This window comes from Pseudopodoces humilis, chromosome 29 (genome assembly GCF_049639895.1).
Source record: "Pseudopodoces humilis isolate 2021_Gansu_Grassland_sample_001 chromosome 29, ASM4963989v1, whole genome shotgun sequence".
Classification (NCBI taxonomy): domain Eukaryota; kingdom Metazoa; phylum Chordata; class Aves; order Passeriformes; family Paridae; genus Pseudopodoces; species Pseudopodoces humilis.
Genome location: NC_142228.1, coordinates 3,417,964 through 3,434,077, shown reverse-complemented (window position 1 = coordinate 3,434,077; position 16,114 = coordinate 3,417,964). Strand labels below are relative to the sequence as shown.

Genomic DNA, 16,114 nt, shown 5'->3' with positions numbered 1-16,114 from the left:
AAAAGAACAAGGGAATTTGCTGCTTCAGATGATGTAAAACAATTGAAAACAAACTAATTGAAACTCATTGAAAATGAGCCAAGAAATGTATTAAAATAATGTGGATAACTTTTTCTAAAAAAAACCAAGTCTATTATTTTAAAAAACCCACATTGTTTCATGTGAGAAACTGAGTTTTTTCTTTTATTAAAGTACTTGGAAAAAAAACCCCTTCAAACGTTGAGATTTCTGAAATAAGTTTTCTCAAATGTTAATTCACACAGTATGTTAAAAACTGACTAATTGACAGAATGTTTCAAGTAATTCCATTTCAATTCTATTTAGTAAATTTATTTTCATAAGCTAGTTGTCCTCATACCTAGGCTTGAATATATTCTGTAGGCTGTTGCCTACATTAGAACTCACAGTTTGGATGCCTTTAAATTCAGTGGACAGAGATAAACACTCCAGCTTTAGAATATTTACTGTAGAAGGTATGAATCATGTTTTAAGATTTTCTGGTTTTCTCCATTGATCTAAAGGAAATTCCAGCTATTCTGTCTGTGAAAAGATGAATGTAGATGTAAAAAGCTGAGTGACAGAAATCCTCATCCAGTTACTGGCATTTTGTGTGGTTTGCTGTCATTTCCATTGGATAATTTTTCTTAACCAGCACATTCCTAATCTTTTCAAAGCACTGAATTATTTTTTAACACATTTCTCCAGCTAGCCCTTCATGGTCCTTGAAATGTAGCCTCAGCTCTAGGTACCCTCAGAAGCTCTATTTAATCCTTTAGTTCTTTTTTACCCACGAGTCTTAGGAAAGGGAAATAAATTTGGAGAAAGAATTTATCTTTGCTCTTGCTCATCAAATATTTTGACTGGTTTCCTTGGGTTTTTTTGTGTGCAGAGAGCTCAGGTTTAGGCAGTCAGGGTCAAGTATCCAGTCAAAGCCTTTTCAAGCCTGCACAATTCCTAAAGCTTCCTCTATTGTTAAAGGAGAGAAATAGATGCATCCACATGTGATTCTTTTAGTCTCACCCTACCTGTTCAAAACAAGGGAAAACCACTCCCTTAGAAGTGCTGTCTTTGTTAGAAAAAACAATAAATCTAGCCAGAAGAGAATAAGAAAAAGAGAGATACTTTTGTCCACAATAATGTAAAAGAAAACATCAAAATCTTGTGTCATTATGGTCAGCCATTTAACAGATGTGTGCTCTTGGCTTATGTAATTGACCTTATTGTTAAATTCTTATTTTTATTCTGGTTTGATGTGTAAGCATCAATGATTTAAGTAATAGATGCAAACTTATGAAATAATTTCATGATAATCAAACATATTGTCCATTGAAGGATATCCTACATCCTATCCAAAATTGTTTAGTTGAAATAACAATTTCTGCTGCTTTAAGTAAATGGCTTTTTAAATATGCTAACAAAAACCTCAGCGAAGAATGAAGATGCTGGAGATACTTTTTTAGCCAGTGAGGGGAAGATTATTGATTCACCTGAGAAGTCTCTGGAACTGTCTGTCTCTTGGTTGATCAAACAGAAAGTCTAAATGCAGACACATTAAATACTGGCTCCCTGTTAATGTACTTAATTTCCAGAAGAAGTAACTTCATTCATAAGCCCTGATTATTACATGCTGTATAATGAAAAGAAAACAATGATTTTTAGTCCAGTTCTGTCACTACATTTAACAAAGCAAAGCTCAGATTTCACACCCCACAATACACATACCTTTTAATATGGTCATTAAAGCCAGGTTTCATTTTTTGGAATTCAGGTTTCTTCAGCACATTGCCAAAAAATACCGAATATTTTTTCTACTCAGCTGATTTTTCAGTAGTCTCTTGTAATCAATGCATCACTGGCCTTTCATCTGACTGGTTCTAAGGGCATTGTCCTTAGGATGTTGCTTATATATACTTCAATAGGTGTACATAAAGACACCAGGGAATCAATTTCCAGAGTCCTGAACCTTCACAGCAGACATCTGAACCTCAAATGAGATATTTTTCTCTTATGCCATTTTTCTTTGCCTGCAAAAGGAGAAAAAAAACCAAAATAAAATGAATAAAAGGAATAAAATAATAAGGAATAAAACACAAACAATAAAGTGTAAAGCTGTTTCTGTGTGTCTTCTACCCGTACTTTTTTCCCTGCTTCTTATGCAGAACCCTTCATGCCCCTTGTAGATTTCTTTGTGCTAAGCAAAACACTGTGGACCTAATCAAGACCTCATTAGTCATTAGAATCTGCTTCTTTCCAGATTATCAAAATAGAACAGACACCGTTGGCTTCTCCCCAAGCAATGATGCTTCTCTTCTCTACACAAAAGCAAGTTTCACTAAATGTGTTCTCTTCTCTGGCTGGCAGGAGGAGCACACTCACCATCTGAAATGTAGATGTATGATTCAGGTGAGGGTCCAGCCTCTATGGGAACACTGCTCTGGAGCGCAGCAACCACTCCAGGAAGGGAAAAAGCATCTCACAACTCCTGTTTGGGTACCTCAGACACCCTGGGGTGGGGCTGTTCTTCAAAAAGCAAAATTGCATTCTTCTCAGCACAGGAGCATCACATTTAGTTACAGTAGACTATATTACATTTTCTTTGTTTTGGCACATGGTTTTAAATAAATCTGCATGAAATAGAGCTTCTATTCTTGATATAATGGCTTTCCAAATTTTGTGACTGACAATAGATCAATATCCTCTAAACCCAGACTGTCTTACATTTGCATACATTCTTATCAGCTCCCCGAGGCTGTAAGATTGAGAGAGATGGAAAGTTCCTCAGAAGCTAAGATTGGACTCTTACCTTCTTTACTGGTGGGTAGTGACTTATTTACAGTACTTTAAAGGCACCCAAACTTGACTTTGAGAAATCTTTTTTTAGGAAAACTTCTAGAAATAAACTTAGATGCAAGAGAGAAATTGCATTCTCAAAAGGTTTGTGTTTGTGTAAGACTTTTCTGTGTTCTCTCCTTCCCTAACATCACTTAGGAACCCCTGTTGAATAGGTTATGAATTATTTGTTTCAGGTTTTCTAACAACATTATTATTAGTGTACATAAACCCCATAATAACTGGATGATAATCCTGTTAACAGTGTATTTGAAAGATTTTCCTGACATTATTTCAAAACAATCACTTCAGATCAGTTCTTTAAAACCAGCCAATGTGTGTAGCCAAATCTCTGTATTAAAGGAACTTCACACCTTGCCAAATTTCAATGAAAAACTCACTAAGGGTACTGAAATGCTATGATTTGCACTTTATATATGAAAAACTGAAATAAGAGAAGAAATAGATTGTGTGATTATTGGTGTATCAGTACTTTAATATATTGCAATAAGAATGAAGCAAGCGAGCCTGATCCTGTACTGGTTTTGTCTTGCATAGAATTAAATTGCTTCACTGTAGCTGATATGGGACTAAATTCTGGATTTATGATGAAAACCATATTGAGAACACAGGAATGTTTCAGTTCTTGCTGAGAGGGAACAAGAAGCTGTGAGGGGACACAGCTGGGACAGCTGCCTGCAGCTGACCAGAGAGACATTCCAGACCATGTGGCATCATGCTCAGCAATAAAAACTGCAGGAAAAAGGAGAAAGGGATGTCTCTTCCAAAGTAACCATTAGGATCCCCATTTTCTTGGAGATGGCTGAACAGAAAAGCATATGTTACAGATAAATAACATATTTATAGGGTGACAACCCATACCCATGAGTAGAAAAGGAGCTGAGGGTAGTTTATTTAGATGTCTAAATAGATATGTCTAAACTTTAGGTATTTTAGAAGAATTCATATCTAGCTGTGTATATGTGGCTCTTGATTTTTAATGCAAATCTAAAGAACTACTGGATTTTTTTGTTGTTGTTCCTTTGCAATGGTTCATATTGTAATGTATATTCATTTTGTGTCAATCACCAATTTTCTCATAGCAGATTTTGTGCTAATGCCTGGATTACAGCCAGCACACTGCATTTCTGGTGAGAGCTCCCCACTATGGTTAAAGTCAAGCTGTTCCTGACAATTCTCAACACTTAACAAAAAGGTCTTGTTTGAAACAATTGGCAATACATGGCACAGTATGCACAGACAAATTTCTTCCAGGTTTCATCCTGGAATCTGAATGTTTCATCTGCAAAACTAGAGAAGTCAGTATCCTAGTACAGAGCATAGAATATCAGATACCACAGTCTTAGTCACAAACCCAGATTTAATATGGTCACATGGAGATGCACTCTGCTGACAGATTTATTTGTTTGTTTGTTTGTTTATTACAGAATATTAAAAGTTCTGGAGCATTGTGATAGTCTGAACACAGTGCAGTTTTCTTGGAGACACCATTTTATTTCTAATTTATGATCAGATTTTCTCACAGATGATCTGTGTTTAGCTCAGATTCACCAGCTGTGTTTCCAGCTCCTGCATGAGATCATTACTCCTGAAGAAATACTGCTGGATCCAAGGCTCATGCAGCCTGAAGGAAGTATTGAAGTGATTTATCCTTTCAGGCATGTCTGAATTTCTTCATGGAAGACATTATTTGGTGTGCAATGAGGTTATTTAGGGTATCTTGGTCCCGTTGTGAAGCTGAAACAGAGCCCAAGTGACAATGCAGCTGTACCATGTGAATACCACGAGCTACTCACCTTATACCTTCTCTAATGCCATATTAGAAACATTTTCTACTTCAGAGGATGGTTCCTTTTATCCTACACCAGGTATCTAAGAATATTACAATTACCCATCCTTTTCTGCTGCCTCTTTCTTTCAAGGGACAATGACAAAATCTTGAACTAAATAAATCACACATAGCTGATTTTCACATGCATTTTACAATGCTTTATGGACTCTGTTCCATCTAGGGGTTCATTTTCTAGCATTTTCAAACCTCTTTAAAAATGGAGCAGTCATTCAGCCAGAGACTTTTAAGAAAGAGTGACAACATAGATTCTTACAGGGAAAACAAGCAAAAAATCCCCAAACCCAAACATCTCAAGTCAAAGCCATAGTAAATACATAGATTTAACTTAGATATATTAAGGTCTAGTCCAATAAATATGAGTAGTGTTTGCATGAATAGTAGAGTTTGGCATGGATTAAGATTTGGACCTCCCGATTTCAGCTCACCAGCACTGCCAGTTGATCTTCATGAGCAAATCCCCTTTTCTGGGGCTCTTCAGTTGATTTCTTTGGTCCATCTTCTGCAAGTAAAAGTCTTTCTCATGGCAGCCCTGACTTCTTTGTTTCTAAGACAATATATGAGAGGATTCAGAAGTGGCACAACCACCGTGTACAGGACTGACACCAGCTTGTTGGCACGATAGGTGTACATGAGCTTAGGGTGGGCGTAAGTGAAAAGTGTGGTGGAGTAAAACAAAATCACCACGGTCAGGTGGGAGCTGCAGGTGGAAAAGGCCTTTTGTCTCCCCTGAGAAGAAGGAATCTTCAACACAGTGAACATGATGCAAATATAGGAGGCCACCACGGTGCACAGAGGTATCATGATAACCAGCAGAGCCAAGATGAAGTCCACTAGCTCAGCCAAAGAGGAATCACTGCAGGAGATATTCAGTAGGGGAGAAATATCACAGAAATAATGATTGATTTTGTCCACATCACAGAATGAGAGCCGGGCTATAAAGCTCAGCTTGATGGAAGAAGTGATCAAACCACACATCCAACAGCCAGCTATCAGCTGAGCACAAAGCTTGTGGTTCATGATGAGGGGATATCTGAGGGGTTTGCATATGGCCACAAAGCGGTCAAAGGCCATCACAGCTAACAGGACATACTCAGTACAAACAAAAGTCACAAAGAAATGCAACTGTGTCATGCACCCCTGGAATGAGATACGTTTGTCATGAGACAGGACATCTATGATCATCTTTGGCTCAATGACAGAAACATACCAGATCTCTAAGAAAGCCAGATTCCCTAGGAAGAAATACATGGGTTTTTGCAGGCTGTGGTTATTTCGGATGGTGAGAATGATGAGGAAGTTTTCCAACACAGTTAATAAATAAGCCAGAAGTAAAGCAGAGAAGAGAAGCAGCTGCAGTTCACCAGTGGTGGGAAAACCCAGGAGAATGAAATACGTGATTTTGGTTTCATTCCTCCCCCCCATTCTGCAGAAGAAAGATGAACCTTATCCACCTGCAATAAATTAATACAATGACACCTAACTATGCATGCTTAAATTCATAGCACGTTAAATCACCACTTAAAGACTCTGTTAAAGTTCAGGCATTTTGTTTCTGGGTTTTTAGAAATGAATTTTGTGAAATTTATCTGCTCAATTCAGAATTTTTCACTTTAAAAATTAAACCATGCTTTTAAATTTACATTTCATGGAGATAAACACACATTACAAATACTGTCTCATCTAATACATCCAAGACAAATGATGAATGATGCTAATATATTATCCATCCAGTACATAGAAATGACAGCTTATGAGGTTATAGATAGACATTTATATTTCCAATACTTAGTTTCTACATCTAAACATTTCTAAAGTTATATAATATATATTCCATGAACTGTAAGGGAAATGCAAAGTACCACAAGGATATATTCATTTTGATAATAAAAAACACCTTCAGACACATCTGAAGGAGCCCACTAGAGGTTTAAACACTTACATCTACACAAAATCTATTGAAATGGTACACATAGCATCCAGATACAGCATAAGTGCAAGCAAATTATAATTCTGGGTCAGGTTTGTGTGCCACTAACTCAGATTAATCCTTCAAAAACAAGAATGGCTCAGCCTGTGCTATTAAAAACAAAACTGTTCTCAACCTTCTGTAGTGGGAATCCACTGCCTTAGTTGATCCTGGAGAATATGATCAGTAGGGTACAGATGAAGTGTAGACTGGTATGTCAGTTGTGTGATTTATACCAGCACAGATAAATCACCACTTTATTTAACTTTGGTGTCTCATGAGATCTGATTCACAAATTATAGCTGGCCTCCCAATGGAAGCAATCACAGAAAGAGCAGAGATGTTATTGTTACCTCTGTGATTCCGTGCAGAGTTGAAGAAACTCTGAAGATTTTTTTTCTGAGACACTGAACAATGAAAAAATACAATAGCTACTGATTTTTATAGGCCAGAGGAAAATAAAAACATACCCTGAGGCAGAGGATATGGCAGTCTTTTACCAAAAAGTAATCTAGAAAAATATTTTAGTGCCCTAATCTAAATCAGTAACTTTAATGGGTAATCACTTTTGGTGTAAGTGATTTTGGGTAAGTGTAGTTTCACCCACATCAAAGCCATGTGCACAATCTTCAGACACACAAATATCCAAACTATGCATTTTCTGAATTTTATAATACAGTGCAAATATGTTCAGAGCAAAAGGAGGAGCAGAGATAACAGTGAGCTGTTACCTGATGAGGTCAGTTGCCTCCCAAGCAGGGCTGAGGTGCTGCTGCAGGGTTCTGCAGCCCAAAGAGTACAAAACCTGACCTGCTCCTCTCCATACTGCCAGGTGGGAGCCAGCCCTGGAGTCAGCTATTTTAAAATCTCCTTCCAGCTGGTCTCATGTGAATCAGATATCTTAAGCCAGAACCAAAATTACATTCACACAGTGAGAATAATGGGAGTTTAGCATCCAGGAGAGCTGGAATTACAGAAGTTATTTGGCTGTTGGAGCATACAGTTTGATTTATTTTGCAAATATGTAAGAATCTAGTAACATTTGACATACCTTGTAGTATGCTGATTGAATTCTAACTACTGGCCAAAGCCATTTGTGCATGCTGAGGAGTGTAAGGGCATCTCACTAAGACAACAACCTTAAAATAATATAAGTGCATGGAGAAGGGAGAGTAGTGTTGTCAGAAGCACGAGTGTTGGTTCTTACCTCATTTCTGTTAGGCTGGTGAGGGTCCAACTACCATGGACCAATTTTGGGATCCCTGCAATTCAAGGAAAATGTGGATATACTAGAGAAGTGCTTACTAAAGCCTGCTAAGATGTGGAGATATGACTCAGGGTCCCTGCACCATGAAAAGAAGTTGCTGTAGCTGGGTTTGTTCAATGTGGGGTTTTGTGCTGTGGTCTAACAGTGACAAGCTATGGAAAGGGACAAAGAGAGTGATTTATTGCTATTTAGGCCATTAGAAAATGTGAGGTCAGAACAGGGCTTAAACAGTTTCCCTGAGAGATTTTAGTACCTCTGACATTTTAAGCTCTCAGCTAGACCAAGCCACAGCTGATGTAACAGAGACATGGGGAGAGTTATGCTATAAAAGGGAAGTCAAATTATAAATATATTCACATCTGGAGTACTGCATCCAGTTCTTGGCTCCCCAGTGGAATAATCTGGAGAGCATCCATTCCCTGGATAATACTGAACATATTACTCAAATGTTGAAATCTACTCAGGGGGTACCTACAGCCAGATTCACTTCCCTACACATCAATTTTTGTTGCAGTTTGAGATGCCACAGGCTTTTCCATTTGACATCCAGATCAAAGAATCTTACAAAAACTTGGGTTGGAAGGACAGAACTTTACTTCCAGAATATTTTAACTCACTCTGCTGTCACAAATATATTTCAGGGTGATCAGGTTTTTCAGGGACTTGTCAGGAAAAGCTTTGAAAAGCTCAAAGCACAGAGATTTCATTACCTTTCTGTAACTGTGTTGTGGTGCTTCATCACTCTGTTTGATTTTGTTTGATTTTTTTCCTTTTTTTGGACTATCTTATCCGAATTTAATTTGTTGGAACAAGTTCCTGATGCTTTTGTCTTTTCAGGCATGCACAATTAAGAATTGTTTCTATGTCCTCTATAACACTCTTCAGGTGGTGGCAGACTGCAGCTATGCACCTCCTCAACATTCTCTTTTCCAGACTTAAATAACTGCTTCCATCTGTCTCTGTATGCTGTGTGGTCCCACCCTTCTGTCATTTGGTAACTCTCTGCTGGACTGTCCCTTTTGTCCTTCTTGTAGTGGGAAGTGCCAAACTGGACACAGTAATGTTGATGTAGTCCTGGGTAACAGAGTCAAGGATCATTTACCATCAGGCCAGCTGGTGCAAGATTTTGCATCTGTGTGTTAAATTACCCTAAAGTTCTTCCTGACCCTCTCCTTTGAATGTTACTTTAGGAAAGTGTTTAGACAACTGATTCTTCTCTTAGTGCTTGTATCTCCTCATGTAATGTTGAAGGACCACAGGAAAATAACATTTAAAAATCAGGAGGCTCATTTAGAATTTCAAATTGAAATGAAACTATGCAAATTAACCCTCTTCCCCAAAAGTCAAGCTTTGTTTTCTGAATCTGAGCTACTTCCCAAATTTGTATCTGAAGTTAATAAAGAAATTTCTCAGTGGTGGTTCATGGTCTCCTATCACAGCTATCTAAAATGACTGTTATTATCTGACTTACTGAAGTTCCCATCCTCATTCCTGTGAAGAAAATTGACATAACTATTTATTTGGTGCCTCAGATTCTTGAATCCTAGTTTCATGTTGTGTTGGATCAAGGTCAGAATGAAATTTTGTTCTTTGATGCATATTAAAAAATACATTAAGAGCAGGCAATTATGTTTCTTGCCTTTTCTACTCCTCAGGAATGATGTGTGATGTGTTCAGTTAGAAAAACCTTTTACACTCACACAGATTCATAGGTTTTAGCTGAACACACAGATTGGCTGAGGAGAAGGAATTATTAAGCACTGATGTTGAAAGACAACCCTAATAACCATTTCTGTCAAAGTATAAATCTTACTAGATTTTCACAGGATTTAGACACATTGATTTGGAAGATTATCTTCCAGACATTACATCAGTGACTGGATGCAGAAACTCTGGGGAGAGCAGCCCTGCTGCACAAGGCCTTCAGTAAAGTGTCCTTTACCTCCTGGTTCCTAAGGCAGTAAATGAATGGATTTAGCATTGGAGTGACTATGGTATAAATGATGGAAACCAGCTTGTTGAGATCCCTGGACTTTATACTCCTGGGCCGGGCGTACATGAAGAGGGTGGCTGAGAAGAAAATGATGACCACAGCCAGGTGGGAAGCACAGGTGGAGAAGGCTTTTGTCCTGTTCTGGGCCTTGGGAATGAGCAAAATTGTGCTGATTATGTAGATGTAAGAAATTATAATGACAGAGAGGGGAATCAGCAAAATAATCAAGGCTGAGATGAAGTCCACCATCTCAGCAACTCGCCGCTTAGTGCACGAGAGGTTGAGCAGTGGGCTGACGTCACAGTAGAAGTGGTTGATGACGCTGGGACCGCAGAAGGAGAGCTGGGAAATGAAGAAGACCTTGAGCACAGATGTCAGAAAGCCAAGCAGCCAAGAGCCCGTGGCCAGCTGCACGCAGAACCTGCGGCTCATGGTGAGCGCGTAGTGCAGGGGGGTGCAGATGGCCACGTAGCGGTCGTAGGCCATGACAGCCAGGAGGACACACTCAGTGCACACCAGGGCAATGAAAAAGTAGAGTTGGGCCATGCAGCCTGTGAAGGAGATGTTCTTATCCTTCACCACCAAGTTGAGCAGCAACTTGGGAACGGTGACGGAAATGTAGCAGGCCTCTAGGAAAGCTAGATGGCCCAGGAAAAAGTACATGGGCTTGTGGAGCTGGTGGTTGGTGATGATTAAAGTGATGATAATGATGTTCTCAGCCACAGTCAGCAAATACACAGCAAGGAAAAGCACAAACAGCAGAACCTGTAGCTCTGGAGTGGTGGGGAATCCCACAAGGATGAACTCATGGATGTGGGTATCATTTCCTTGTGCCATGATGACCTTGAAGACCTGGAATGTGTGAGGAGGAAAAAGGAAAGAAATAGAGAACACTTTTTATTATCTCTCCCAAGCATCCTTTCCATACTGGACTTGCAAATAGACAATTTAAGCAGAGATTCCACACCAGTTATTTAATTGACATTCCTTATTACTTAACCACATCTGAAGTTTCTTGGTGTCCTACAAGAGGATTGGTGATTCAGACCCTGGCTCCAAGAAAATATTTGGGCTTCACTGATTTCTTCACAGATCTTCTTACCTCTGTCTTCACTTAAAACACAGAGGGGAAGAGAAAACATTATTAAATGTGTATTTGATCTCAGTTGTGAGCTGCCCCCCAGACAGAAGCACAGTCTTGCTGAGTGACTGCACTCACGCACAGCAAACTCAGCTTGAGCTGTTTTACTGTCTCCCTTACTCGTGAATATTTGCAGAAGGAAATAAGTGTTTGTTCTCTCACACAGAATACTTTCAATAAGTTTTCTAGGGTTAAGGAGTATATGCATTTGGGGGTTTTCTTTTGAAATTGGAAAGGACCTGTGCATCTGAAAATTTCTCTCATTTTCAACTGATTGACTAAAATAGGCCACTTCTCCGCCCAAATAACAGTTTTTACCTAGAGCCTTGGACTACACTAATTACAGTAGTCACCCATAATTTTTCTTCTGCATTAATTGATAGAATTAATCTTGATTTTTCACAAAATACCTGTAGTTTGATGTTTATGCCTCTTCTTATCCACTTCTTAGGGAAGGTTTCAAATATTTTTTTACCTATTCCTGCACATTCCTATCCAATACTCAACTGACTTCGTAGAATGATGCTCAGTATTTGTTATTCCCAAAATATTTCTCATATATCACATTAAGAAAGAAAATCCATTAATGTTATGAAGACAAAGAAATTTGTATTTTTGTAATATAATTATTTGTCTTTGAGGTTCAAAATACTTATTTCAATTTAGATTTTTCTCTTGTGTAATCTGTGTAGAATCAATCTGATTACATAACTTACATATTTCATTACATCACTGCTGCCAAATAATAAAGTGACAGGATATTAAATACAATTTCACTTCTGAAGATGGCTTTCACATATCCTAGCCTTCCATGAGATCTAAGCTGTGGTAAATACTGACAGGTAAGGCAGGTAACTCATTTTCCAATATAGACAGTAGGGATTCAAGCAGCACAAGGAAAAAACCTAGTTTAAGTGATCTATCATGCTATAGAATACAAACCATAATTGAAAAGTGCCTGAATGAAAAAGGTATCAAAAAGAGAAAAGAAAAATTATGATTCCCCATGCAAATAATAGGCTTTAAAAATTCCAGATCTACCTTAGAATATTGACTGGCACTACTTTAATTTTAAAAGGGTGATTAATTGGACCATTCCAGGTACCTGTCCTCAAATAGCAGATCACCCTCAGGTGGCACACAAAGATAATTTCCATGTTTCAAGAATGAAGCTTTTCAGGGTAAAAATAATGGTGAATGTTTTTTACATTCTAGTCCACTGAAAATAGAATACAAATGCCTTTTTTTAACACATAAACATATTCAGAAATACTGCTGTAGAAAACACAGAGAGAGTGAGGGAAAGGTTATATTTAACTTATAATATCAACAGAGGTGATAAGATTTTTAAAAGCACACAAAGTAAAATAAGAAATTTCCATATTTCCAGTCTTTTAATCTGTTAAATCCAGCTCTGTTTTCCTTTCCAAGCAATCCCTCTCTCTTCTCTCTCACACCTTGAGAAACATGTCCATGTTTCTCTTGAAAACTACTCACAGAATCATGGAATCCCAGAATGGGGTGGGTTAGAAGAATTTTAAAGACCATTCCATCCCACCCCTGCCATGGCAGGGACACCTCCCACTGTCCCAGGCTGCTCCAGCCCCAATGTCCAGCCTGGCCTTGGGCACTGCCAGGGATCCAGGGGCAGCCCCAGCTGCTCTGGGCACCCTGTGCCAGGGCCTGCCCACCCTCACAGGGAAGGATTTCTTTCCAATATCTGATCTGAACTTATTCCTTTCCAGTTTGAAGGCATTCCCCCTTGTCCTGTCTCTCCAGTTCCTGGTAAGAACTGGGAATGCCCCTTCCAAAGCACTCACAAATTGTGTGGGAATTCTCAGAGCTCAGGTGAGATCAGTTGAGAAGAAACACCTCTAACAAACCTAGAGGAAAAGAAATTAAATGCTCTTTGACTGAACAAGACATCAGTATCTATGCTTCTTTCTCTCTTTCATTCAGCTAAAACCTTACCCCTTTGCTTTTCTGGTTCTCTCCCACTGGCTGAAAGCTCAGCTTTGTAAACAGCTGTGAGCAGAAACAGTTCCTGCCGGCTTCTGTCGCTTCAGCTGAGCACAAGATTTCCCAGGATGCTAAAACATCTCTCAGTACATTATCCTTCAAAGCCCAAGAGAACTGGGAACAGAATTAGAGGGAATAAATTTCCCTCCTTTTTCTAAACCTCACTGAAGGTGTTGCTCTGCTGGTGGTTGTTTGCTTGTTAATTTTTTTATGTGCTAACTAGCTATTTATTGTAGCATCATGCAGACTTGAATTTTTTTTCTTTCTCCAAAGCCACTGCTGTCTATGTGACAAGGCATCAGACTAGAACTCAGGACATTTGCACTTTGCTGGTGGCTCATGATGGGTAGCTCTGACCAATAAAACTCTTCAGTTATCAGTGCCTTAGTTTCTCCATACATTAAATAATTATTGCACCTGTCTTGAATATTGAGGTTCCACAGAGAAAGTAGCACCCAAGCATTAGGTATCAATAATATTTTAGGTGTGAAAGACACCATTCAGAGGGGAAATGCAAGTCCCTGGACATGCCTACAGCTTAGAGTGAGATACAGCCCAGAGAGAACACCCCCAAATACAAGTGACAATAGTGCAAATTTCCATGTGTGAACTACATGACTGAACTCCCAATAAAGTGAGGGGGGAGAGAGTCAACAGGAAAGAGTCTGGACAGTGTTTCACCTCATTCAAAAGGTTCCAAATTATTTGGGATTCAATTTCCAAAGTGTCTCTTTTCAAACACTGCTGAGTGATCTTCACAGCCTTCAGCTCTGTATTTTCTGGGGTCTTCCAGACCTAGGAAGATGTCCTGGATACCAAAAGCATTAACAATCTGTTCCCTTCTCCAGTGGATTAAAATAAAGATGTATCCCAGACACTTATGTGTGCTATAGGACCTTCAGCTTTGTGCTGCTGGAAAATCCATTGCTTGGGAAAGTTAAGACTTCATCTCTAGAAATCTGGTTCTCCTAAGTAGAGTGCAAATAAATGTAACCCAGGCAGACAGTCAGAATGTTCAGGCCTTATTTCAAGGTATTATCAAACAAAAAGAGAACAATGAAGCACTCCAGAAGAGATCTGTTAAGTTTTCAGGCAGACCTGAATATATTTTTGCAAATAAATTCTGTTTCTAAGTTAATCCATGGAAATCTTGAGTTGTTCATTAAACACACCTTCAAGCTTCATGCAGAGTTAAAGATCCCAGAACTCACAAAGTCTGTTTCATGGAACTGAAAACACACTTTTCTGGACCCTGATACACCTTGGAGTTACTTCAAAGAGAAATCTCAAAGAGTTCAACACAGCAATAGAGGACAGAGCACGGGGAGAACCTGGGTGAAATGCTGTGATGTGATGTGTTTATAGCAATCAACTCTCTGGGTTTAATGCCAGCTAAACTTGATCAGGGGGCATGGATCACTTGGGGTGGGGTGTTATTAACAGCATACTTGAAGACAGATTTTGTGTTTGTTGTATTTATTGATGCTCTGATGAAATTCGTGTCAACAGGCGGAACTATGGATAGACATTTAGAGTTGTACCAAGTGTAATTAAAGTCATAAATAACAACCAATTTCGTTGTTTATTATTATGATTGTTTTATATTAGTTATTAATAATTCTATATTTATTTATTAATAATTCTTTGTTTATTAATAGTTCTATATTTATTGATGTTGTTATTATTTGTTTATTATTATTCTGGATGCCTACAGACCAGAACAGGAGGATGAAATTAAGAAAAGCTGGATATTTTTAAGTCTAATTGCGGCCTGCTACACCCCCTCTTCCTGCTTCTCAGAGAATCAATTAAATTCACTGAGAATTAAATTAATGATATTTCAGGGATGTAAACAGTAATAATTCTAGGTGCAAGAGAACTCTGCAAAACATTTAATAATTTTGCATATGTGACCACTTCATTTTTATGCCTTATTTTCTTGTTACTCCTCACCTACACTTTCTTGAACCTGCCTATTTCATTATTTCCTATACATCTTCTGTCTCCTAGCATTTTAAATCAAGAGTAAGCTTCATTTTCAGGCATGTATATCCTGTAACAGATTGGCACCAACAGAACAGAATCACCTCATGTAGGTCTTGAATAATGCTTTGTAAACAACTGTATTTTCCATATGTAAATGAAGATAAACTCTCAATGGAGTCACTCCCTTAAGCATCCTTTAGCTCTGGTGTATCTAAAGGCCTCCTTTAAGATTAAATTAATAATGAAATTTCCTGAAAGTGTTTATTTCTCTCCTGTGACTACAAGAAGCACTTTCATTTCAGTGTGGTTGGAAGTGTTATATTACAGATATTTACCTCTAGGACAACTTTTACAAAAAAAACTTCTTTTTGCCAAAAAGAAAAAAAAAATCTCTGTATTGGAAGTTTAGGCAGTTGTCTTCTTACTCATCAGAGATCTGAGTGTTGTGATGCCTTAGGATTTTAGCTTTTCTATTTTTTGTGTATTTGTAATCCTGAGATTCTTCAGTGTATAACCCTAGACTTCACATACAATGTCAGCTGATGCTTTCCCATTTTGGTCAGACAAAACTATTCCTCTCTAGGCCTGGGAAATCAAGGAAACCTCAGTGCCTCAGGCCCTGAGAGATGGAAACAAAAGTGAGTTGGGGAGAACAAACTGGGGGTAAATGACTTCATTACCTGAAGCTGTAAATGGAAGATTAACCCCCAATATGCAACTGGACCAAACTTATAAAAATGTGAAAACCCTTGACCTGTCATTAATTTTTTGGCTGAAGCCCCCGAGGGAGCTTTGTCTGCCCTAAATGCACCTGAAGGCCCTTCAATAAACTGAACTGTTTTTTTCAATAAATGCAACTCTGCCTTTAGGTAATCCATAAAGGCACCAGCTGCAGGGTTAGGGATAAGTGGCTGGGGCAGGTTTGTTGTTGTTTCCCCATCACTCAGGAGAGCACTCCCACAAGAGGTGAGGAGCAGGGTGGGGGCCCAGGGCTGACACAGGGCTGGGACAGAAGGATTTGCTGTGCTGTGACACACACA

General features: G+C 38.6%; 2 protein-coding genes across 2 annotated transcripts; both read right to left on the bottom strand.

Annotated features, from left to right (window-relative positions):
• Positions 1-5,176: 5,176 nt before the first annotated feature.
• Positions 5,177-6,124, bottom strand: LOC102113410 (olfactory receptor 6Y1-like). The gene has a single exon (XM_005533994.2). It carries the CDS (start codon positions 6,122-6,124, stop codon positions 5,177-5,179), a length of 948 nt encoding a protein of 315 aa, XP_005534051.2.
• A 3,681-nt stretch (positions 6,125-9,805) lies between these two features.
• LOC102113602 (olfactory receptor 6B1-like) lies at positions 9,806-10,765 on the bottom strand. Its single transcript, XM_005533995.2, has one exon. The coding sequence runs from the start codon at positions 10,763-10,765 to the stop codon at positions 9,806-9,808; it is 960 nt and encodes a 319-aa protein (XP_005534052.1).
• Between the last annotated feature and the right edge of the window lie 5,349 nt (positions 10,766-16,114).

Coding starts and splice junctions, on each gene's coding strand:
- LOC102113410 (XM_005533994.2), bottom strand. CDS start 6,124: ATGGGGGGGAGGAATGAAACCAAAATCACGTATTTCATTCTCCTGGGT.
- LOC102113602 (XM_005533995.2), bottom strand. CDS start 10,765: ATGGCACAAGGAAATGATACCCACATCCATGAGTTCATCCTTGTGGGA.